The sequence below is a fragment of the Dendrobates tinctorius genome, unplaced genomic scaffold (genome assembly GCF_039654945.1).
Source record: "Dendrobates tinctorius isolate UK_male_01 unplaced genomic scaffold, ASM3965494v1 ptg000022l, whole genome shotgun sequence".
In the NCBI taxonomy this organism is placed as follows: domain Eukaryota; kingdom Metazoa; phylum Chordata; class Amphibia; order Anura; family Dendrobatidae; genus Dendrobates; species Dendrobates tinctorius.
In genome coordinates, this window is record NW_027361690.1 from 47,249,154 (window position 1) to 47,274,018 (window position 24,865).

Below are 24,865 nucleotides of genomic sequence, written 5' to 3' on the forward strand. Positions count from 1 at the left end.
TAAGATGCACCACCATTTTATTAAAAATAAAGTTTTTTTCCTATTTTTCTCCTCAAAATTTGGGGTGCGTCTTATAATCCAGAGCGTCTTATAAAGCGAAAAATACGGTATATTCAATAAGTGCACTCAATACTTGTTTGGGGCTCCTTTTGCATCAATTACTGCATCAGTGCGGCGTGGCATGGAGGCGATCAGCCTGTGGCACTGCTGAGGTGTTATGGAAGCCCAGGTTACTTTGTTGGGTCTGGTGTCTCTCATCTTCCTCTTGACATTACCCCATAGATTCTCTATGAGGTTAAGGTCAGGCGAGTTTGCTGGCCAATGCACAGTGGTATTGTTGTTTTTAAACCAGGTATTGGTAATTTTGGCAGTGTGGACAGGTGGCAAGTCCTGCTGGAGAATGAAATTTCCATCTCCAAAAAGCTTGTCAGCAGAGGGAACCATGAAGTGCTCTAAAATTTTCTAGTAGACGGCTGTGCTGACTTTGGTCTTGCTAAGGCCTCTTTCACACTTACGTTTTTTACAATCAGTCACAATCCGCCAGGTTTTGAAAAAAACGGATCCTCAAATTTTTTTTCTCTCTCTCTCTCTCTCTCTCTTCCCCCCCCCCCGGGCCAGCATTTCCTTTAAATTTACGCATTTTCAGGACCCGTCTAAAAACGGATCCTGTGCCATCCGTTCACATCAGTTAACAACGGATCCGCTTGTATGACTTTTTGGCGGATTTGAACTGATGCAAAAAACTGAAGTGTGAAAGACGCCTAAAACACAGTGTACCTACACCAGCAGATGACATGGCCCCCGAAACCATCATTAACTATGGACACTTCACACGAGACCTTGGAAATTAAGGTCCCAGAGTCTGGAGGAAGAGTGGAGAGACAGACAGTTCATGCTGCTTGAGGTCTCGTGTGAAGTTTCCACAATCAGTGATGGTTTGGGGAGCCATGTCATTTGCTGGTGTAGGTCCACTTTGTTTTATCAAGACCAAAGTCAGCGCTGCCGTAAATTTTAGATCGCTTCGTGCTTCCCTCTGCTGACAAGCTTTTTGGAGATGGAAATTTCATTCTCCAGCAGGACTTGGCACCTGTCCACACTGCCCAAAGTACCAATACCTGGTTTAAAAACAACAGTAGCACTGTGCTTGATTGGCCAGCAAACTCACCTGATCTTAACCCCATAGAGAATCTATGGGGTATTGTCAAGAGGAAGATGAAACACCAGACCCAACAATGCAGAATAGCTGAAGGCTGCTATCAAATCAACCTGGGCTTCCATAACACCTCAGCAATGCCAAAGACTGATCGCCTCCATGCCACGCCGCATTGATGCAGTAATTAATGCAAAAGGAGCCCCGACCAAGTATTGAGTGCATTTACTGAACAGACATTTCAGTAGGCCAACATTTCGGATTTTAAAATCCTTTTTCAAGCTGGTGTTATAAAGTATTCTAATTTACTGAGATAATGACTTTGGGGTTTTTATATTGGCTGTAAAAATTAATTAGCAGAAATAAACACTTGAAATAGATCACTCTGTTTGTAATGACTCTATATAATATGAGTTTCACTTTTTGTATTGAAGAACCAAAATAAATTAACTTTTTCATGATGATCTAATTTTTTGAGATGCACCTGTAACTACAACTGTCCTGTGAAGGCCTCAGAGGTTTTTTTTTTAGAACATTAGGGATCAAATAGCATTATGAAATCATAAAAGCCGAGGAACACCCCAGACAGGTCAGGGATAAAGTTATGGAGAAGATTAAAGCAGGGTTAGGTTATAAAAAAAATAGTCCAAGCTCTGAACATTACGGCGCAAACCTCCCAAGACATGGCCATCCACCTAAACTGACAATCTCAAGCAAGAAGAACACTAGTTAGAAAAGCAACCAAGAGGTCCTTGATCACACAACAGCTTCAGTAGAAGAATCTGTCCACAGGACAACTATTAGTCATATAGTTCACAAATCTGGCCTTTGTAGAAGAGGGACAGGAAGTAAGCAATTTTTGAAAGTAAGCCATAAGAAGTCCTGTTTGCAGTTTGCAAGAAGTCATGTAGGAAACACAACTAGCCTGTGGAAGAAAGTGCTGTGGTCAGATGAGACCAAAGTAGACCTTTTTGGGCTAAATGCAAACTAACACTGCACATCACTCTAAAACACCATCCCCACGGACAAATGTGGTGGTAGCATCATGCTTTGGGGATGCTATTCTTCAACAGGGACAGGGAAGCTGGTGAGAATTGATAGGAAGATAGATGGAGCTAAAAAATAATAGGGCAATCCTGGAGGAAAACCTGTTAGTAGCTGCAAAAAACTTGAGACTGGGGCGTAGATTCACCTTCCAGCAGGGCAATGACCCAAAACATCCCACCAGATCTACAATGGAATGGTTTAAATCAAATAATCTTCATGTGTTTGAATGGCCATCACAATCCAGACCTAAATCTCATTAAGATCCTGTTGCAAGACTTGAAAATTGCTGTTCACAGATGCCTCCATACAATCTCACTGAGCTGTAGCTGGTTTGCAAAGAAAAATGGGCAAAAATTTCAGGTTCTGGATCTTTAAATCTGGAAAACATACCTGAAAAGACTTGGGTCAGTAATTGCAGCAAAAGATGATCCTACAAAATATTGACTTGAGGCTGAATACAAATACATATCACAATTTTTAGATTTATATTTTTAACCCCTTAAGCCCCAAGGGTGGTTTGCACGTTCATGACCGGGCCAATTTTACAATTCTGACCACTGTCCCTTTATGAGGCTATAACTCTGAAACGCTTCCATGGATCCCGGTGATTCTGACATTGTTTTCTCGTGACATATTGTACTTCGTGTTAGTGGTAAAATTTAATTCATATAACTTGCGTTTATTTGTGAAAAAAACGGAAATTTGGCAAAAATTTTGAAAATTTCGCAATTTTCCAAATTTGAATTTTTATGCCCTTAAATCACAGAGATACGGCACACAAAAAACTTAATAAATAACATTTCCCACATGTTTACTTTACATCAGCACAATTTTGGAACCAAAATTTTTTTTTGTTAGGAAGTTATAAGGGTTAAAAATTGACCAGTGATTTCTCATTTTTGCAACACCATTTTATTTTTACGGACCACATCACATTTGAAGCCACTTTGAGGGGTCTATATGATAGAAAATACCCAAAAGTGACACCATTCTAAAAACTTCACCCCTTAAGGTGCTCAAAACCACATTCAAGAAGTTTATTAACCCTTTAGGTGCGTCACAGGAATTTTTTGAATATTTAAAAAAAATGAACATTTAACTTTTTTCACAAAAAAAATACTTCAGGTTCAATTTTTTTTATTTTACCAAGGGTAACAGGAGAAATTGGACTGCAAATGTTATTGTGCAATTTGTCCTGAGTACGCTGATACCTGATATGTGGGGGGGAACCACTGTTTCGGCGCATGGCAGACCTCAGAAGGGAAGGAGCGCCGTTTGACTTTTTCAATGCAAAATTTGCTGGAATTCAGATCGGACGCCATGTCGCGTTTGGAGAGCCCTTGATGTACCTAAACAGTGGAAACCCATCACAAGTGACCCCATTTTGGAAACTAGACCCCCCCAAGGAACTTATCTAGATATGTGGTGAGAACTTTGAACCCACAAGAGCTTCACAGAAGTTTATAACGTACAGCGGTACAATTAAAAAATCATATTTTTTCCACAAAAATGATCTTTTCACCCCCAATTTTTATTTTTCCAAGGGTAACAGGACCCTAAAAGTTATTGTGCAATTTGTCCTGAGTACGCTGATACCCCATATGTGGGTGTAAATGACTATTTGGGTGCATGGCAGAGCTCGGAAGGGAAGCAGCACCATTTGACGTTTTTGGCTGGAATTGAGATCGGACACCATGTCGCGTTTGGAAAGCCCCTGATGTACCAAAACAGTAGAAACCTCCCACAAATGACCCCATTTTGGAAACTAGACCCCCAAGGAACTTATCTAGATGTGTGGTGAGCACTTTGAACCCCCCAGTGCTTCACAGAAGTTTATAACGACCGGGCGTGAAAATAAAAAAATCGTATTTTTTCAACAAACATCATCTTTTAGTCCCCATTTTTTTTAATTTCCCAAGGGTAACAGGAGAAATTGGACCCCAAAAGTTGTTGTCCAATTTGTCCTGAGTACCCTGATACCTCATATGTGGGAGAAAACTACTGTATGGACACACGTCGGGGCTCGGAAGGGAAGTAGTGACGTTTTGGAATGCAGACTTTGATGGATTGGTCTGCAGGTGTCATGTGCGTTTGGAGAGCCCCTGATATACCTAAACTATTGAAACTCCCACAAGTGACCCCATTTTGGAAACTAGACCCCCCCACGGAACTTATCTAGATGTGTGGTGAGCACTTTGAACCCCCAAGTGCTTCACAGAAGTTTATAACGCCTGGGCGTGAAAATAAAAAAATCATTTTTTTCCACAAAAAATTCTATTTTTGCCCCCAATTTTTTGTTTTCCTAAGGGTAACAGGAGAAATTGGACCCCAAAAGTTGTTTTGCAATTTGTCCTGAGTATGCTGATTACCCTATATGTGGGGGTAAAACACTGTTTGGGCGCATGGCAGAGCTTGGAAGGGAAGGAGCACCATTTGACTTTTTCAATGCAGAATTGGCTGGAATTGAGATCAGACGCCATGTTGCATTTGGAGAGCCCCTGATGTGCCCAAACAGTGGAAACCCCCCAATTATAACTCCAACCCTAACCCCAACACACCCCTAACCCTAGCCCTAACCCTAATGGGAAAATGGAAATAAATACATTTTTTTTAATTTTATTATTTTTCCCTAACTAAGGGGGTGATAACGGGGGGTTTGATTTACTATTTATGGCGGTTTTTAGGTTTGGCAGCTGTCACACGCTAAAAGACGCTTTTTATTGTAAAAATAGTTTTTGCATCACCACATATTGAGAGCTATAATTTTTCCGTATTTTGACCCACCGACGTTTTTATTGGTACCATTTTCGGACACGTGACATTTTTTGATCGCTTTTTATTCTGATTTTTGGGACGCAGAATGAACAAAAACCAGCGTTTCATGAATTTCTTTTGGGGGGGTGCATTTACACCGTTCCGCGTGCGGTAAAATTGATAAGCGGTTTTATTCTTCGGGTCAGTACGGTTACAGCGATACCTCATTTAGGTCGTTTTTATGTTTTGGCGGTTTTATGCAATGAAAACTATTTTATATAAAAAAGTTATTTTTGCATCGCTTTATTCTGCGAGCTATAACTTTTTTATTTTTTTGCGGATGACGCTGTATCGTGGCTCGTTTTTTGCGGGACAAGCTGACGTTTTCAGCGGTACCATGGATATTTATATGCGTCTTTTTAATCGCGCGTTATTGCACTGTTTGTTCGGTGGTATGATAAATCATTATTTTTTGCTTCCTTTTTTATTTTTTAACGGGTTCGCTAAAGGGGTTAACTAATTGGACAGTTTTATAGGGCGGGTTGTTACGGACGTGGCGATGCCAAATATGTGTACTTTTATTGTTTTTTTTCAAAAAATGAATTTATTGGGGAATATTTTTTTTTTACTAATTTATTTAGCAATTTTTTTAAAATTATTTTTACACTTTTTTTTTTTTTTAACTTTATTACATTATCCCAGGTGTGACATCACTGTCCTGTGACAGATCGCTGATCTGTCACATCACAGATCACTGTGACAGGTCAGCGATCTGTCACAGGCACTGCTGCAGACTTCCTCATGCCTGCGCTTTGCAGGCAGTGAGGAAGTCAGCTCCCTGCAGGCCTCCGAAGGTCCCCGTCGCCATCTTGGATCCGGGGGCCTGTAGGGAAAGAGCCCCCCGCAGCAGCGCTGCACATTGCACTGCCGTGGGGGGCTCAGGGAAGCACGGAGGGAGCCCCCTCCCTGCCGTTGCTTCCCTTTAACCCCCGGTACACCGCGATTGTGTTTGATCGCGGTGTACAAGGGGTTAACGTGTCGGGGGCGGTCCGTGACCGCCCCTGACACATTGTGCCGTGTGTCAGCTGTGATAATCAGCTGACACCTGGCTGCGATCAGCGGCGCTCCCCACGTGGGCGCCGCTGATCTCTATGACGTACTATCCCGTCCCTGGGAATTAAGTCCCAGGGCACATGGACGGGATAGTACGTCTCATGGCAGAAAGGGGTTAAAATAATTAGAAAACCATGTATCATTTCCTTCTACATTTCTCCTTCGCCTCATTGGGAGACACAGGTACTGTGGGTGTATGCTACTGCCGCCTGGAGGCTGACAGTAAGTGGGAAAAAAAGAGGTTAGCTCCTCCTCCGCCGTATACACCCTCGCCCCGATTGCGGGCGTAAACCGTTTTTTTGCTTTGTGTCTGTTGGAGGCACATGTCTGTCTGTTTCCAGACAGATTTTTTTTTCTTCCTTTTTTTTTTTTCCCCATGAAGATAAGACAGGGGCGACGGACCCTTTTGAAAGGGTCCGATCTCCGCCAAACCAACAATGGGCAACCACGTGCAAGTGTCGCCTCCACGTATCCTCTCCCGCAACGGGGATTTTTTCCGGACTTTCCTTTTTTTTACATGAAGATGAGATAGGGGCGACGGATCCTATTGAAAGGGTCTGATCTCCCCAAACCAACAACGGGTGAGCACGTGCGAGTGTCGCCTCCACGTATCCTCTCCCGCAACGTGGGATTTTTTCCATGCACAAGGGCAACGGACACTATTGAAAGGGCCCGATCTCCCCAAACCAACAACGTGCGAGTGTCGCCTCCACGTATCCTCTCCTGCACCGTGGGAATGATGCCAGACTTAGCCCTGACCACCCTAAGGTATTGAAATCATTGGCTGCAGAGGCACAAGTGCAGCCCGTGCGGCCCCCACTGCGCCACCAATGCTAAGACTGCGGTGCGGCAGGGGGGTGGACGGTTCCTCTCCTCTCCCCTTGAAGGGGTTAGATCAGGGGTGGGCAATTAATTTTCTCGAGGGGCCACATGAAAGATCGTGACTGTTGTGGCGGGCCGAACAAATATGCCAAAATTAACTCTGCTCAATATTTAATATTGATACAATCATCAATAATATAATTATTATAATAATATTAATTGTATCACTTAATATTGAGCAGAATCTGACATCCCCCTATATATCATTTGAACCTAAGCACAGCCCCTTCTGTATATCATATGAGACCCCCAACAGCCCCTTATATGCGGCATGAGTCCCACACAGCCTCCCCCATATACGGCATGAGCCCCACACAGCCTCCCCCATATACGGCATGAGCCCCACACAGCCTCCCCCATATGCGGCATGAGCCCCACACAGCCTCCCCCATATGCGGCATGAGCCCCACACAGCCTCCCCCATATGCGGCATGAGCCCCACACAGCCTCCCCCATATGCGGCATGAGCCCCACACAACCTCCCCCATATGCGGCATGAGCCCCACACAACCTCCCCCATATGCGGCATGAGCCCCACACAGCCTCCCCATATACTGCATGAGCCCCACATAGCCTCCCCATATACGGCATGAGCCCCACACAGCCTCCCCATATACTGCATGAGCACCACACAGCCTCCCGATATACTGCATGAGCCCCACATAGCCTCCCCATATTACGGCATGAGCCCCACATAGCCTCCCCATATACGGCATGAGCCCCACACAGCCTCCCCCATATGCGGCATGAGCCCCACATAGACTCCCCATATACTGCATGAGCCCCACACAGCCTTCCTATATACACTGCATGTCGCCCCCATAGCCTTGTCATGTTCAGCACCATGTCACCCCCCCCCCCCCCCCCGTGTGCAGCATCATGTCACCCAAACAGCCCATACACAAGAAGAAAAAAAAAAACACCACACACTCACCTTGGTCCTGTTCCCCGACGCTCTGCTTCTCTCCCTGCTCTCCGGTGTCCACAGCTGACGTGATGATATGACGTCATCGGGTCAGCTGTATCACACACTGATTGGAGTCAGCGGTGCAGCGCAGAACCGTGGCACACATGAAAACAGCAAGCGGGCGGACACTGTGCAGCCAGCGGACCTCTGATTTCCAGCCCCACGGCTGTCTCGGTCCGCGGGCCGCACTTTGCCGAGGTCTGGGTTAGATGGAGCCTTTTTTGTGATATGGCCCCCCCCCTTCCCCTCTACCTGAGCGAAGCACGGAGGGGGAGGGCTCCTGCAGCGGCACAGCATCCGGGCCCCACAACGCACTCCCTGGCGTCAGGCAGCGGCGGACCCGGTTCCGGGCTTGGCTGGGGCTCGGCGGTTCCGACCCCAACCCCCCAACCCCGTGGGCGGATATCAAAAATTTAGGCCGCGGCCGGAAGTCCCCGGCATCGCGTCACGCCGGCCCCACCCCCCGTGGCCTGGGTGGACACAGAAGAATTTTAGGCCCCGGCTTTGGGCCTAAGCTAGGCCGAGACGGAAGTACCGCCCCCGGGAGTCCTTTCTTCTTCCGGGGGCCTTCCTACAGTTGTGGCGCGCAGAACGAAGCGTCGCCTGCACTTCCAGGACACGGGACGCAGGAGTGGGGTAAGTGCTGCCGCCTAGCTCCCTGAGAGGCCACGCTAGGAAAAAACAAGGAGCGCCCTCCACCAGCTTTTTTTTTTTTTTTTTGCGGCACAGATGCCTGGCAGGTACAGCATGTCAGGAAAACCTAAGATGCACACGTTTCTTTACGCTGCATGCATCTCCTGTCGGTCCGTTTTTCCGCATGCGCAAACCAAGCGGGTATGCGAAGCCTGCGAGTCCAAACGCGCTCAGGAGCCCTCCCCTGTGACTGAGCCCAGTATACCAAGTCCCCCGGAATGGGCGTTATCGCTGTCGCAATCCATGGCGTCACTTACGAGAGCAAACAAGTCCCTTCGTGCCCCTGATAGGGGCAGGGACAGTGGCTCGCCTGTCTTAGAGGGGTCCTCTACCTCACAGGAGCCTCCGGCCTGCAGGGGCCGCTCTCACTCCAGACAGACCCGGGGGAAACGAACCCACACAGCGTCTCCCGGTCCATATGGTGCCTCGGCATCTGTGAGCTCTGCTTCTCGCTCCCCGTCACCAGCAGTCAATAGCGAGCAGGGCTCGGACTACGACTCGGAAGAACCCCTTGACCTAGATATGCCGGGTGGTCAGGAAACGGTTGACGGTCTCATAGAAGCCGTCAACCAGATTCTGGGGATTGAGGATGATTGCACCCTGGCTTTGGGCCATAAGGTATCATTTAAGCGAGTCAAGCATCCCCATAGAGTATTTTACACTCACCCTGAATTTGAGGACATAGTGCAACGACACAGAGAACGGCCGGACAGGCGTTTCTCAGGCCAGAAGGCACTCGAGGCAAGGTATCCGTTTGCCCCGGATCTCCGTAAAAAGTGGACAGAATCCCCAACGGTGGATCCACCTGTGTCGCGCTTGTCTACAAAAACTCTACTATCCGTACTTAGTGGTTCTTCTGTTAAGGATCCCACTGATCGTCTCATAGAGAACTTGGCCCGCTCAGTGTTTGAGGCATCGGGATCAGCACTCTCTCCCTCGTTCGCAGCAACGTGGGTAGCCAAGGCCATGATTTCTTGGTCAGAATCATTGAATAGAGCCTTGCAAGACATAGACCTACCAGCTGAAGTATCAGAAATCGCAAATCAGATAGCTATGGCGGGGGACTACTTGATCAATGCATCTTTAGATGCGACCAACTGCGCAGCACTTGCGACTGCAAATGCAATCTCAATTAGGAGAGCTCTATGGTTAAGGACATGGCGGGCCGATTCAGCCTCAAAAAAGTCCTTGACAGCGCTACGATACCAGTGTGACCACCTGTTCGGAGAGAAGTTAGATTAGCTCATCTCTGGTTCCACAGGAGGCAAGTGCGGTTTTCTTCCTCAACAAAAGGTCAAACCGCCATTTCGTCACCAGTTTCAGGCGCGTTTTCGGGCCTTTCGCAACCCCGGGTGGACGACAGCGGCTAATTCCTCAGCTTCAGGGCGCCACAACCAGAATAGGGACCGACAGGTCTCATATAGAGCCAACCCATTGGGCAGGATGTAGAAAAAAAGAAGAGATGTGCTCCAGCGATGAAATAATCCACTGATGTATTAAAAACAGGGTTTTTTTGCTTTTTAAAAACATGAAAGAACAATGTGGGTAGCAAAAGAGGCAGAAATATGACCAACGCGTTTCAGCAATTAAGCCTTAATCATGGTATACACATACACGAAGTCATCCAAGTTATATATTCTACCATAGAGTGCATCAGGTGGAAGGTCAATTTCAAATCACACATCAAGAAATTAACCCTTCCTGGTAAAGAAGGAAAATAAGGATGCGGGCTAACCAGTCCAGGTCGAGGGGATCCAGGTCCCAAAGATCTGCAGCCAAATGACTCGGGGCATCTGCCAGGCGACACCAACAAGGTAGGCGGCCGCCTACTCTGGTTTCACCACATCTGGCTCAATGTCGCACACGACACATGGGTGAGAGAGCTGGTGTCCACAGGGTACAAGATAGAATTTGTCAGGTACCCCCAAGACGATTTTTTTCTTTCCCGTCTTCCCAAAGTGGATACTCGGGCAAAGGCTCTACTAGGAGCCATCGATTCGCTCAGCCACAACGAACTCATCATTCCAGTACCGGAAAACGAGAAGCCTCAGGGCTTCTATTCCAACCTGTTTGCAGTCCCCAATAAGGACGGGACTGTCAGGCCCGTTTTGGACCTAAAGCTCCTAAGCAAATTTATCAGGATCAGACATTTCCAGATGGAGTCTCTCCGTTCAGTCATATCGACAATGGGGCAGGGAGAGTACTTGGCCTCTATCGATATCCAGGACGCCTATCTACATATCCCCATTTTACCTCCGCTTCAAAAGTTTCTACGCTTCGCCATCAAAGGTCTACATTTTCAGTTTGCAGTGCTTCCCTTCGGGCTAGCCACTGCCCCCAGAGTGTTCACAAAGGTCATGGCAGTCCCCATGGCCATCCTGCACTCCCGGGGCATAGTCGTATTTCCCTACTTAGACGACCTCTTGGGCAAGGGCCCTTCAAGGTGGGCATGCGAGGAAAGTGTCAGCCTCACTCTAGATACTCTTGCCCGCTTAGGGTGGTTGGTCAATGTAAAGAAGTCATCCCTTGTGCCAGCTCAGAGGATTTCCTTTTTAGGGATGATCTTCGACACTTTCCAAGGGTTGGTAATTCTCCCTCGAAACAAGGCCCTAGCCCTCCGGCAGAGAGTGCGGATACTGCGCTAACCAGTCCCTCACACCATCCGTTTCTGCATGAGGATTCTAGGAAAAATAGTGGCGGCGATGGAAGCGATCCCATTCGCCCAGTTCCATCTTCGCCCCCTGCAGCATGCCCTCTTGTCATCCTGGGACAAGAACCCGTTCACGCTCGATCACCGATGCTGGTTGTCCTCTCCGGTCAGACAGTCACTAGAGTGGTGGACAGTCAGTTCCTCCCTTCTTCAGGGAAACCCTTTCCCCCAGATCAGTGGCTGGTGATCATAACCGACGCCAGCCTACTCAGGTGGGGAGCGGTTTTTCGCCACCACACGACCCAGGAACGGTGGTCGCTGCAGGAGGCACGCCTCCCGATCAACTTGTTGGAGATACAGGCGATCCGGCTTACTCTGCAACGTTTTCATCACCTTCTAGCAGGTCGCCCAGTCCCGGATCCAGTCGGACAACGCCACGGCCGTGGCTTACATAAATCACCAAGGGGGCACCCGCAGCAGGACAACCATGCGCGAGGTAGGGCACGTTCTTCACTGGGCCGAGAGGAACCGCACAGTGATATCGTCGGTCCACATCCCGGGTGTAGAAAACTGGGCAGCAGACTTCCTCAGCTGACAGGGGCTTGCGTCCAGGGAATGGTCATTACACCCTGAGGTCTTTCAGCAGATTTGCCAACAGTGGGGAACACCGGATGTGGATCTGATGGCTTCCAGGGTGAACGCCAAGGTGTCCGTATTTGTCGCCCTGTCCCGGGACCCGCAGGCAATCGCCGTGGATGCGCTGGTTCTGCCATGGAACCAGTTTTGCCTCCCATACCTATTTCCCCCGCTGCCACTACTTCCGAGAGTCATCAAGAAGATCAAGGCAGAAGGAGCGCCAGCGATTCTGCTGGCCCCAGACTGGCCTCACCAGGCGAGGTACGCAGATCTAGTGCAGCTGCTCGCCGACGTGCCATGGCGACTACCAGAGCGCCCAGATCTACTTTCTCAGGGGCCGATCTGCCACCTGAACTCAAGGGCCCTGTGTTTGACGGCCTGGCCGTTGAATCTTGGATTCTGACTCAGGTGGGGTTTGGGCGCAAAGTGGTTGCTACAATGGTTAGCGCCCAGAAGCCTGGCTCGGCACGAATTTACCACCACACCTGGAATGTTTTCTTTGCATGGTGTCGAGACCGCTGTTGTTCTCCACTGAGATTCTGTCCATAACATCTTGGTTTTTCTCCAGTCTGGCCTAGACTCAGACTTGGCCCCCAGTTCTCTCAGGAGACAGATATCTGCTTTATCCGTCCTTTTTCAGCACAGGATTGCTACCAACTTGCAGGTAAAGACTTTTATTCCAGGGTCTCCCACTTGGTACCTCCCTATAAGGCGCCTATGGACACCTGGGACCTCAACCTGGTCCTAAGCGTTCTGCATGAAGCTCCATTTGAGCCGCTACAGGATTCCGCTCTGTCATACCTTTCCTGGAAGGTGGTGTTCCTGGTAGCTATAACATCAATCAGGCGGGTCTCTGAGCTGGCAGCCCTATCTTGTCGAGCCCCGTTTCTGGCTTTTCACAAAGACAAGGTGGTTCTTAGACCAGCGCCTCCCTTTTTGCCAAAAGTCATTTCCTCGTTTCACATTAATGAGGATATTGTCTTGCCCTCCTTTTGTCCATCACCGGTACACCGTGTGGAAAAGGCCCTGCATATGTTAGACCTGGTGAGAGCACTCAGGAGGTACGTGTCGCGGACGGCACCCTTTTGTCAGTCAGACGCGCTGTTCGTGCTCCCTGAAGGTCGCAGGAAGGGACTCGCTGCCTCAAAATCGACCATAGCCAGATGGATTCGTTTGGCTATTCAGGAGTCCTACCGCCTCAGAGGTGCGCCGATTCCAGCAGGTATCAGAGCACACTCTACTCGGGCAGTGGGTGCCTCTTGGGCGCTTCGGCACCAGGCTTCGACGGAACAGGTTTGCAAGGCAGCAACCTGGTCCAGCCCGCACACGTTTACTAAACATTACAATATCCATACTTTGGCTTCAGCGGATGCGAGCCTGAGTAGAAGGATTCTCCAAGCAGCGGTGGTGCACCTTTAGACAGTAGGTGCATTTAGCTTGGATCGGTGAATCAACTTCCCATCCAGGGACTGCTTTAGGACGTCCCACAGTACCTGTGTCCCCCCAATGAGGCGAAGGAGAAACATGGATTTTTGTGATAACTCACCGTAAAATCCATTTCTCCGAGACGCTCATTGGGGGGCACAGCACCCACCCTGATAGCCAAGTTGGCTTCTGTTTGTTTAATTAATATGCTCTCTGTATGGTATTAGGGTGGTTATTTTCTAGACATGTTGTTGCTTTGCATTAAGGATGATGTTGTCTGATTTTTGTTCTACTGCTTTTGCACCAAACTGGTTTCCGCCCGCAATCAGGGCAAGGGTGTATACGGCGGTGGAGGAGCTAATCTCTTTTTTTCACGTAGTGTCAGCCTCTAGGCGGCAGCAGCATACACCCACAGTACCTGTGTCCCCCAGTGAGCGTCTCGGAGAAAAGGATATTACGGTGAGTTATCACAAAAATCCTTGTTTCCCAAATACTTGCTACTTTGTGTCTATGTATCACATAAAATACATTTAGGGGGAAGGTGCTAGATTTTTAAATTATTTGCAAAATAAAAGAATGTTACAAAACATGTTGTTTTAGCAAATGTTGTACTAAATAGGATTTATGTGTTTTGTTTTGTTTTTTATGTTTTCATGTAGCAACTGGAGGCTGCCATTTTACCTTGCAGGTCTGTAAAGGCCCCGTTACACACAACGATGTCCCAGCGATCCCACCAACGATCCAACATGAATGGATCGCTGGGGCATAGTTAGGCTGATCGCTGGTGACCTGTCACATAGACAGACTCACCAGCTATCAGGACCAGCGAGCAAGCTGGTATCTAGGATAAACAGCGGATATCCAAGAGCCGTGCGGCTCTTAGTTACCCGCTGTTTACCCTGGATACCAGCGTGCAGCATCGCTGATCGTTGGTCTCCCGCTGCCACACGCAGCGATGCGTGCTGGCCAGTGGGAGACCAACGATCAAAAAGTGGCCCAGGATGATCTTGCACGATCAGCAATACCCGGCGGGGGGGGGGCGGTCGCTGATGGATGTCACACACAGCGAGATCGCTGGAGAGATCGCTGATGCGTCACAAAATCAGCGCTCTCGCTAGCGATCTCGCTGTGTGTGTGTGACGGGGCCCTAGGGGTCGCTACACAATTCATACCTGTAGGTGAGGCTGGGCACCATTTTATTATAGCCCAACACTAATCTGCTGAGCTCCACTTACACTCTCTCATAGGCCCTGTGATGCCGGAAGCTGTGCTGTTCACTTCCAGCATTACAGGTCCTGTATTATGAGGACGACAGTCTGTAGAGGGTGGACAGCAGAGGAGAGAAGCGCTCACTGGAGCCGGAGGATGGAGCAGTGAGTACAGGTGACTTACCTACATGCTCCTCCGCCTTGTTACTTCAGGTGCTGCACTGTGCATCCTAAGCAGACATCCCCCTCTCCTCACACGCTGCCCTTCTCTCCTACTGTGTCCTTCTCCTGTTCTGTTCCTGTCTCAGCCTCTCTCACTCACACACAGTTCCAGCACTCTCCAGTAAGCTGCATTCACAACCAGCAGTGATAAAATTCTGGGTAATAATGGAGTAAAGGTGACGGGGAGTTGACACCTGGAGCACAGGAGAGTGAGCAGGGATTACAGCTGGAGCGGGGAAGTGGTACCTGACAGGACAGAGACTAAAACGGGGAATGACAGGAATGTTATTCACCTCACTAACAAAAGTCTCTGCATATCTTTTTTCCCCATGTGTAAGTGTGCGTGTGTATTTTCCTGTGTGCATGTGTATTTTCCTGTGTGTATGAGGGTGCATGTGTAATTTCCTGTGTGTATGAGCGTGCATGTGTATTTTCCTTTGTGTATGAGCGTGCATGTGTATTTTCCTGTCTGTATGAGCGTGCATGTGTATTTTCCTGTGTGTATGAGCATGCATGTGTATTTTCCTGTCTGTATGAGCGTGCATGTGTATTTTCCTGTGTGTATGAGCGTGCATGTGTATTTTCCTGTGTGTGAGTGTGCATGTGTATTTTCCTGTGTGTATGAGCGTGCATGTGTATTTTCCTGTGTGTATGAGCGTGCATATTGTAAGGTAGCACTCACTGAGGGTATTGGGGAACACTCACTTGGCTGCAGATAAACCAGGTCCGGCACATGACTTTCATATAAAAAACCGGATCACATGGCTATGACCTCATGGCAGGTCCTATATCAGATTCACACACAGATTATTATGGGTGTTTTTAGACACACGCACCTGGGTGGATTTGTAGGTGACTGGTGCCACCCGACTCACCAGCCACCTGGAGGCTTCCCTGACACATTGTGACAGAAACGTCAGCAGTACTTCTGCTGATTAACACTCGAGCCTCCATCCCAAGGCCACCCACCTTGAGATACATAATGGTCATTTATCATCCTACTCCCATTACGAAAATGGATATACTTGTATGCTCATCCTGAAAAAATCACTGACCTCAGGGAGACCAGTCAAAGAAAACACTGCGGCAGCCGGCAAAGGGGCTCAATCAGTGAAATCCTAGGTGCATTGCTCCCTGGGAAATACGAATATGCAAATTAATGTCCGTGGAGCCTCATTTAAGAGTCTCAAACCCGGGACTAGCCAGATCTTCCTCCAGGGAAGGACCCAGCCAAGAAGTGGCTCCTTTCGGAAACCACCATTACCACCATATTAAGTGGCCCTTTAAGTCAATATCCAGCTCTTTATGAGTTTACAGATATGACAAGGGAAATACCAAGGCCAGGTATCCATCCACAGACAGCTGTTTCGGGGTGTTGCCCCTCATCAGTGTGGAGTAGGATTCTGGCTAGGTGGGAGCACCAACATCACGAAACAATCACTGACCTCAGGGAGACCAGTCAAAGAAAACGCAGGACTCCACAGACTTTATTTGCATATTCGTATTTCCCAGGGAGCAATGCACCTAGGATTTCACTGATTGAGCGCCTTTGCCGGCTACTGCAGTGTTTTCTTTGACTGGTCTCCCTGAGGTCAGTGATTGTTTTGTGATGTTGGTAGAATGGTCTCCATTCCCTGCATCTTCAAACAAGATAAAGTCCCGGTCCCTCTCAAAGGGATACACTAAATTTGGTGGGATACTGCCACCTTGGCACTCAATTGGACCCCTCAATTACCACTCTGTCCACCGTATAGTCCACAATGACCCCAAGGTGGCAACGAACCTTGATCTTTTTCTCGGTCAGACAGACAACGAGAGGAGTTCCTGTCAGAGTCACCTGACTCTTTGAATCCAGCCGTCCAGAGACTCCTACAAGGTGTAGCATCACAGTACACACCTGCGAAACGTCATCATCCGGAAAGCATGTCCCGCCTTCAGGAAAAGTCATACACACACACGGCTGTTCCTCAGACATGTTCCCTGAGGTAACCAGTGCTGCCCCTTCTGAAAACTTCGCCCCTTTTTGGACCACTATCCCCTTTTTGGACTTGGCCTCCCCCTGGGACTCCACCCCCTTTTGGGTTACCACCTCCCTCTGGGACTCCACCCTTTTTGGGTCACCACCCCAATTTGGGCCACCGCCCCCTTTTGAGATCTCCCCATGTCCTTTCGGGCTTCTTAGGCCAAAGTTCGCACTATGCAGTTTGTCTTTTACGATACCACACCAGCTCCTGCTGGCACTGTCACAGCTCCTGCTGTGGCCGCAAAGCACCGGCGCCTCCGGTTGCCGCTCACAAACAGCTGCTGGCGTCACCTTCGTAACCTCGCCAAGTTACAGCAAGCCGCTTGTCACCTTCGTAACCCCGCCGAGTTACAGCAAGCCGCTTGTCACCTTCGTGACCCCACTGAGCCACCGCAAGCTGGTTTGAGAGGGAAAAGAAAAAACAACACAAAATACGTGGCCTGTCTGTGGACAATTCAGGACGTCCATCTCCTCCTGAGACCGTCCAACACACAGGCCTCACCGGGTGCTATTCAGGGATCCGACCCTCCCAGGGTTTCCCAACACACCGGCCTCAGCAGGTCCACAGTCTTTCTCACTGACCCCGGTCAGTACAACACGGACTCCTGTCTGTTACCTGTTGGTGACGGACACACAGGTTCCCGGACGCCTCTTCTCCTCAGAGGTATCCCACAATTTATCCACAGCCTCTTTCTCTGACCCTCGTCAGCATACCATACGGTTTTCAAGACCGTCCGCTCTCCTGGCCCCGAGTCGCCAGCACTGCAACATGTGCTTTTGGAACCGTTGCCCTTAGCAACCGAGTTTTTGCAGACCTCGTCCGTTGCTCCTAGCAACAAGGCTACAACAGTGCCCTTCGCATTCTCCACCAATTGTAAGGTAGCGCTCACTGAGGGTATTGGGGAACACTCACTTGGCTGCAGATAAACCAGGTACGGCACAGGCCTTTCATATAAAACAGTCCATGCGGTTTATTGTGCAGCATAAACCATAGCAGCATGAGGAAAACGATAGCAGTCTTATAGCAGACAACAGGGTATCTTCATAGTGGAGCTCTGCTCCCTCAGCCCTGTGGTCACACAGGCTGTGCTTTATCCAGCCAACAGGCTATTCAGTCTCTCAGATAATCTCTGTCCGGGTTACCTCTTATCTGCTTCATACTCCAGACGTTCATTCCCTCTCCTGGGAACTGTCAGACACGTGCAGCCATTATACACAGCCTTCACACGTGCACTTCAGGAAGCATGCCGAGATCTTCCATGCGGACCAATCAGACCCAGCCATTCCCTCATGTGACCTACCCTGGTCACCTTATATGGTCCGTAGCCACGCCCACCGGATCACATGGCTATGACCTCATGGCAGGTCCTATATCAGATTCACACACAGATTATTATGGGCGTTTATAGACACACGCCCCTGGGTGGATTTGTAGGTGACTGGTCCCACCCAACTCACCAGCCACCTGGAGGCTTCCCTGACACATTGTAACAGAAACGTCAGCAGTACTTCTGCTGATTAACACTCGAGCCTCCATCCCAAGGCCACCCACCTTGAGATACATAATGGTCATTTATCATCCTACTCCCATTACGATAATGGATATACCTGTATGCTCGTCCTGGGACACCCACACAGCGCCCCCTAGCAGACACAGAGGTCACTACACCACAATGTGTATTTTCCTGTGTGTAAGAGCGTGTGCATGTGTATATTCCTGTGTGTATGAGCGTGCATGTGTATATTCCTGTGTATGAGCGTGCATGTTTATTTTCCTGTGTGTATGAGCGTGCATGTGTATTTTCCTGTGTATGAGCATGCATGTGTATTTTCCCGTGTGTGAGTGTGCTTGTGTATATTCCTGTGTGTATGAGCGTGCATGTGTATATTTCTGTGTTTATGAGTGTGCATGTGTATTTTCCTGTGTGTGAGCTTGCGTGTGTATTTTCCTGTGTGCCTGTGTATTTTCCTGTGTGTGTGAGCATGCATGTGTATTTTCCTGTGTATGAGCGTGCGTGTGTATTTTTGTGTGTGAGCGTGCGTGTGTACTTTCCTGTGTGTGAGCGTGCATGTGTATTTTCCTGTGTATGTGAGGATGCATGTGTATTTTCCTGTGTGTATGAGCGTGCATGTGTATTTTCCCGTGTGTATGAGTGTGCTTGTGTATATTCCTGTGTGTATGAGCGTGCATATGTATATTCCTGTGTGTATGAGCGTGCATATGTATATTCCTGTGTGTATGAACGTGCATATGTATATTCCTGTGTGTATGAACGTGCGTGTGTATTTTCCTGTGTGTGTGAGCTTGCGTATGTATTTTCCTGTGTGTATGAGTATGCATGTGTATTTTCCTGTGTGTGTGAGCATGCATGTGTATTTTCCTGTGTGTGAGCGTGCGTGTGTGTTTTCCTGTGTGTGAACATGCATGTGTATTTCTCTGTGTGTATGAGCGTGCATGTGTATTTTCCTGTGTGTGAGCTTGCGTGTGTATTTTCCTGTGTGTGAGCTTGCGTGTGTATTTTCCTGTGTGTGAGCTTGCGTGTGTATTTTCCTGTGTATGTGAGCATGCATGTGTATTTTCCTGTGTGTGAGCGTGCATGTGTATTTTCATGTGTGTGTGTGAGCGTGCATGTGTATTTTCATGTGTGTGTGTGAGCGTGCATGTGTATTTTCCTGTGTGTTTGAGCGTGCATTTGTATTTCATAGAATCGTAGAGTTGGAAGGGACCTCCTGGGCCATCTGGTCCAACCCCCTGCTCAAAGCAGGATTCACTAAATCATCCCAGACAGATGTCTGTCCAGCCTCTGTTTGAAGACTTCTATTGAAGGAGAACTCACCACCTCTTGTGGCAGCCTGTTCCACTCATTGATCACTCTGTCAAAAAGTTTTTTCTAATATCTAATCTGTGTCTCCTCCCATTCAGTTTCATCCCATTGCTTCTAGTCTTTCCTTGTGTAAATGAGAATAAAGATGATCCTTCTACAATGTGACAGCCCTTGAGATATTTGTAGATAGCAATTAAGTGTCCTCTCAGTCTTTTCTTCCACAAGCTAAACATTCCCAAATCCTGCAACCTTTCCTCATAAGACAGGGTTTGCAGACTGGTCACCATTCTGTTCGCTCTTTTCTGAACTTGCTCCAGTTTGTTGATGTCTTTTTTAAAACGTGGTGCCCAAAACTGGACACAATATTCCAGATGAGGTCTGACCAAAGAGGAGTAGAGGGCAATAATGACTTCACGTGATCTAGACTGTATGCTTCTGTTAATACATCCTAGAATTGCATTTGCCTTTTTTGCTGCTGCATCACACTGTTGACTCATATTCAGTCTGTGATCTATTAGTATACCCAAGTCTTTTTCACATGTGCTTTTGCTTAGCCCTATTCCTCCCATTCTGTATATGCTTTTTTCATTTTTATTGCCCAGATGTAGCACTTTGCATTTTTCCCTGTTAAAAACCATTCTGTTAGTTGCTGCCCACTGCTCCAGTTTATTTATATCTTTTTGAATCCTCTCTCTCTCTTCTCTAGTATTAGCAATCCCTCCTAGCTTTGTGTCATCAGTTTACCCTCAATTCCTTCATCTAAATCGTTGATAAAGATGTTGATCAGTACCGGGCCCAGGACAGAGCCCTGTGGTACCCCACTTGAGACATTCTTCCAACTGGATGTGCAGCTATTTACGACCACTCTTTGGGTCCGATCACTAAGCCAGTTATGAATCCACCTAACAGTTGCCTTGTCCATTCCATACTTAGTCATTTTTTCAATAAGGATTGTATGAGATACTTTGTCAAATGCTTTGCTGAAGTCAAGATATAATATATCTACAACATTTCCCTGATCCACCCAATCAGTGATTCTGTCATAGAAGGGAATTACGTTAGTCTGACATGACTTATTAGTTACAAACCCATGCTGACTCTGCATGTGTATTTTGCATGTGTATTTTCCTGTGTGTGTGAGCGTGCATGTGTATTTTCCGGTGTGTGAGCTTGCGTGTATATTTTCATGTGTGTATGAGTATGCATGTATATTTTCCTGTGTATGTGACCATGCATGTGTATTTTCCTGTGTGAGTGTGCATGTGTATTTTCCTGTGTGTGAGCATGCATGTGTATTTTCCTGTGTGTGAGCGTGCGTGTGTATTTTCATGTGTGTGAGTGTGCATGTGTATTTTCCTGTGTGTGAGCGTGCATGTGTATTTCTCTGTGTGTACGAGCTTGCTTGTGTATTTTCCTGTGTATGAGCGTGCATGTGTATTTTCCTGTGTATGAGCATGCATGTGTATTTTACTATATAAAGTAGAAGAGATCTGATGATCGCAGCTTCAAGTAAGAAATACAGTATAAAGTGAAAAGATATCTACGGTAATCCCAACATGAGTGATACTCCCCAGACCGCTGTATCTAACCCAACACTCCTAATGTGATCTAGTTGTACACTACAGTAGGTTTTCATGGTAAATTTCAGCAGCTGCCCCCCCTAGTGTTAACACGTGGAAATACCAAATCTTTTTAAATTATTCTTCATATTTTGCTTAATTAAAAATGAATGATAGTAATATTTTTTAACAAAATAAAAACATTAATACTTTACATTTTTTTCAGTTGCTGAAAAAAAAATGTTTTGATGACACGTTGCGAATTCTGCTGCGGATTTTTCCGCGCAGATTTGCCTAAATCCTATCTGCGGTTTAGCCTGCGGTTTTCCCCTGCGGTTTGATACCTTTCATGGAGCAGGTGCCAAACCGTTTTGGAATCCACACAAAGAAGTGACATGCTGCGGATTTAAATCCACGCAGAAAAATCCGCAATGTGTGCACTGCGTTTTTCATTTTACATTGACTAAAATGGTACTGTGCAACGCAGCAGAAACTGCTGTGGATCCGCAGGGCCAAATCCGCTGCGGATCCGCAGCAGAATCCGCAACGTGTGCACACACCCTTATAGATGCGCCTTTTCTGGGGTGTCTGGGGGCAGATTTTTGTAGCCGGGGGGGGGGGGGTTGGGCAAAAACAATGGTCCCTCTCAAGGCTATTAAAATATTAAAATCTGCCCTCACTCATCCGCAACGTGTGCACACACTCTACATTTTTGGGTGTAACGTGAACAAAATGTGTGTATGTATAGATATAATGTGTCACTCTTTCTCCTGTTAGATCTAAAAAGCTATCCAAAGTAGATGTGAAAAGCTTTGTGACGTCTCATAACCAGAGGTATCCTACATCTGTTCAAGATAGTGAAGATGAGGAGGAAACATTGCGTGACAGAAACTCACCGGGATGTAAGTGCAGTTTTATTACATCCACTTAGAAATGTCCCACTGTGTCTCACCAACCCATTCACACACCTTGGCGATTTTCCATTTTTTGTTTGTTTTGTTTTCCTCCCCTTCTTCCAACAGCCATAACTTTATATTTTTCCATCCCATAGCTGTATCAGGGCTTGTTTTTTTTTGTAGGACAAGTTGTACTTTTGAATGACCTCACTCATGTTATCATGTGATGCCCTGGAAAACGAGAAAAAATTCCAAATCCATTGAAATTGCAAAAACCAAAATGCAATTTCACATTTTTTATTTTTTTTTATCATATTCATTGCATACTGATCTGGCAATATGGTTTTCCAGGTCAGTATAAGTACGCAGATGTCAAATTTCGCACGTTTCAAACTTTTAATTTTTATGCCCTCAAATCAGAGAGTTAGATCACACAATATAGTTAATAAATAACATTTCCCACATATCTGCTTTACATCAGCACAATTTGGGAACACTTTTTTTTTTGGGTTAAGACGTTATAAAGGTTAAAAGTTGACTAGTAATTTTTCATTTTTTCAACAAATTTTACAAAACCATTTTTTTAGGGACCACCTCACATTTAAAGTCAAAAAGTGACACCATTCTAAGAACTGCACCCCTCAAGGTGCTCAAAACCACATTCAAGAAGTTTATTTAACCCTTCAAGTGCTTCACAGGAATTTTTAGAAGGTGGAAGGAAAAAATAAATATTTACTTTTTCTTTCACAAAACTTTTCCTCTAGACCTAATTTTTTTTTTTTTTAGAACATGGGCCATACATTTTGTTGTTAAATTTCTCCTGAGTATGCCGATACCCAATATATGGAGGAAAACAACTGTTTGGGCACACTGCAGGGCTTGGAAGGGAAGGAGCGACCATTTGACTTTTGGAATGCAAAATTTGATTAAATAATTAGCTGATGCCATGTTACATTTCGAGAGCCCCTGCTGTGCCTAAACAGTTGGAACCCCCCACAAGTGACACCATTTTGGAAACTAGACCCCTTTATGGAACTTATCTAGATGTGTATTGAGCACCTTGAACACACAGGTGCTTCACAGAAGTTTATAACACAGAGCCGTGGAAATAAAAAAAAAAAATCACATTTTTCCCAAATAAATCTTTTTAGCTCCAAACTTTGCATTTACACAAGGGTAAAAAGAGAAATTGCGCCATACAATTTGTTTTGCAATTTCTCCTGAGTACTCCGATACCCAATATGTGGAGGAAAACATCTGTTTGGGCTAGATGCTATTGAGCACCTTGAACCCCAAGGTTCTTCACAGAAGTTTATAAAGTTAAGCCATGAAAATAAAATAAAATTTTTCCAACAAAAATCTTTTTGAGCTACGAATTTTGTATTTTCACAAGGGTAAAACACCCCAAAGTTTGTTGTGCAATTTCTCCTGAGTACACTGATACCTCATATGTGGTCAGTAACTACTTTTGAGGCACAGTGCAAAGCTCAGAAGGGAAGAAACACCATATTACAGTGCAGATTTTGCTGCACTGGTTTGAGGGTGCCATGTTACATTAGCAGAGCCCCTGAGGTGCCAGAACAGCAGGGCCCCCATAAGTGACCCCATTTTACCAATTATACCTCAATTAATTCATCTAGGGGTGCAATGATTATATTGACACCGCAGGTGTGTCACAAACTTTTATACCATTGGGCACTGAAGAAAAAAATAATTTACATTTTTACCAACAAGAGTGTGTGTTCGCCCCAAGTTTTACATTTTCACACTGGGAAATGGGAAAAATGGCACCAGAATTTGTCCCACAATTTCTGCTGAATGTAGAAATACCCCATATTTGGCTGTACAGTACTGCTTTGCCATACGGAGTGACTTGGGAGGGACGGAGCGCTATTTGCCTCAATGACAATGCTGCGATTGTCAGCGTACTACGCCCGTAGTACGCCAATGCAAGTCCATGGGTGCGCAAAAAAACGCATTACACACGGACCAGATTTGTGACTTGTGAGAAATACGCACCCGGTGTCCTTTAGAAAAGCCGGCAATTCAGTGCGCGATACAGTAAAATCACACTGACAATTTTAATAAAGAAACGAAAGAATGGCTATATACACATAGAATACATATATGTCATTGAGACACACACACGTAGATATATATCTATAATATAACGCTGTAAGTGTCACTCTGTCCGAAGTCTTTATATACTGCGCAAGCTCGACGCGCATGCGCAGTCTGGCTCCAGACAGAATGAGGCATCCAGCGGTGAGGAGTGTGTATGGCGCTGGAGATGGCGGTGTGCGTACACACTGCATACCGCCATGTCCGACGCCATACTTACATACCTACCTGACCGGGAGGAGCGTTGCCGTGTCGCTTCTCTTCGGCCTGAGACCGGGGCAGGAGTGCGGCCGGAATCGCGCATGCGCATAGCGCGATACGGCGCCATTTTACTGAAGACACACTGCAAGTGTGTCTTCAACAATATGGCGCCGGACAGCGCTATGGGCATGCGCGATTCCGGCCGCACTCCTGCCCCGGCCACCAGCAGAACGTGACACCGCTGGAGCACAGGAAGGAAGGGTGAGTATAAATGTGTGGGTTTTTTTTTGTTTTGTTTTTGTATGTGTGTAGTTTTAATAGGAGTGAGAGGGGTACCATGCATACCATTCTAGGGATGAGGAGTCCATGCATACCAGGATAGGGGAGGTGAGAGGACCATGCATACCAGGATAGGGGGATGAGGGGTACCATGCATACCAGGATTGGGGGATGAGAGGTACCATGCATACCAGGATTGGGGGATGAGGGGTAC

At 46.9% G+C, this 24,865-nt stretch overlaps 1 protein-coding gene across 3 annotated transcripts in view; it reads left to right on the top strand.

Annotated features, from left to right (window-relative positions):
* KIF7 (kinesin family member 7) overlaps positions 1 to 24,865 on the top strand; it is a 107,402-nt gene that overhangs the window by 43,235 nt on the left and 39,302 nt on the right. For all 3 annotated transcript variants that reach the window (XM_073568688.1, XM_073568687.1, XM_073568689.1), the window contains exon 9: positions 21,932 to 22,056. In XM_073568688.1, coding sequence (XP_073424789.1) covers positions 21,932 to 22,056 — 125 coding nt within the window. The remainder of the gene's footprint in view (positions 1 to 21,931; positions 22,057 to 24,865) is intronic.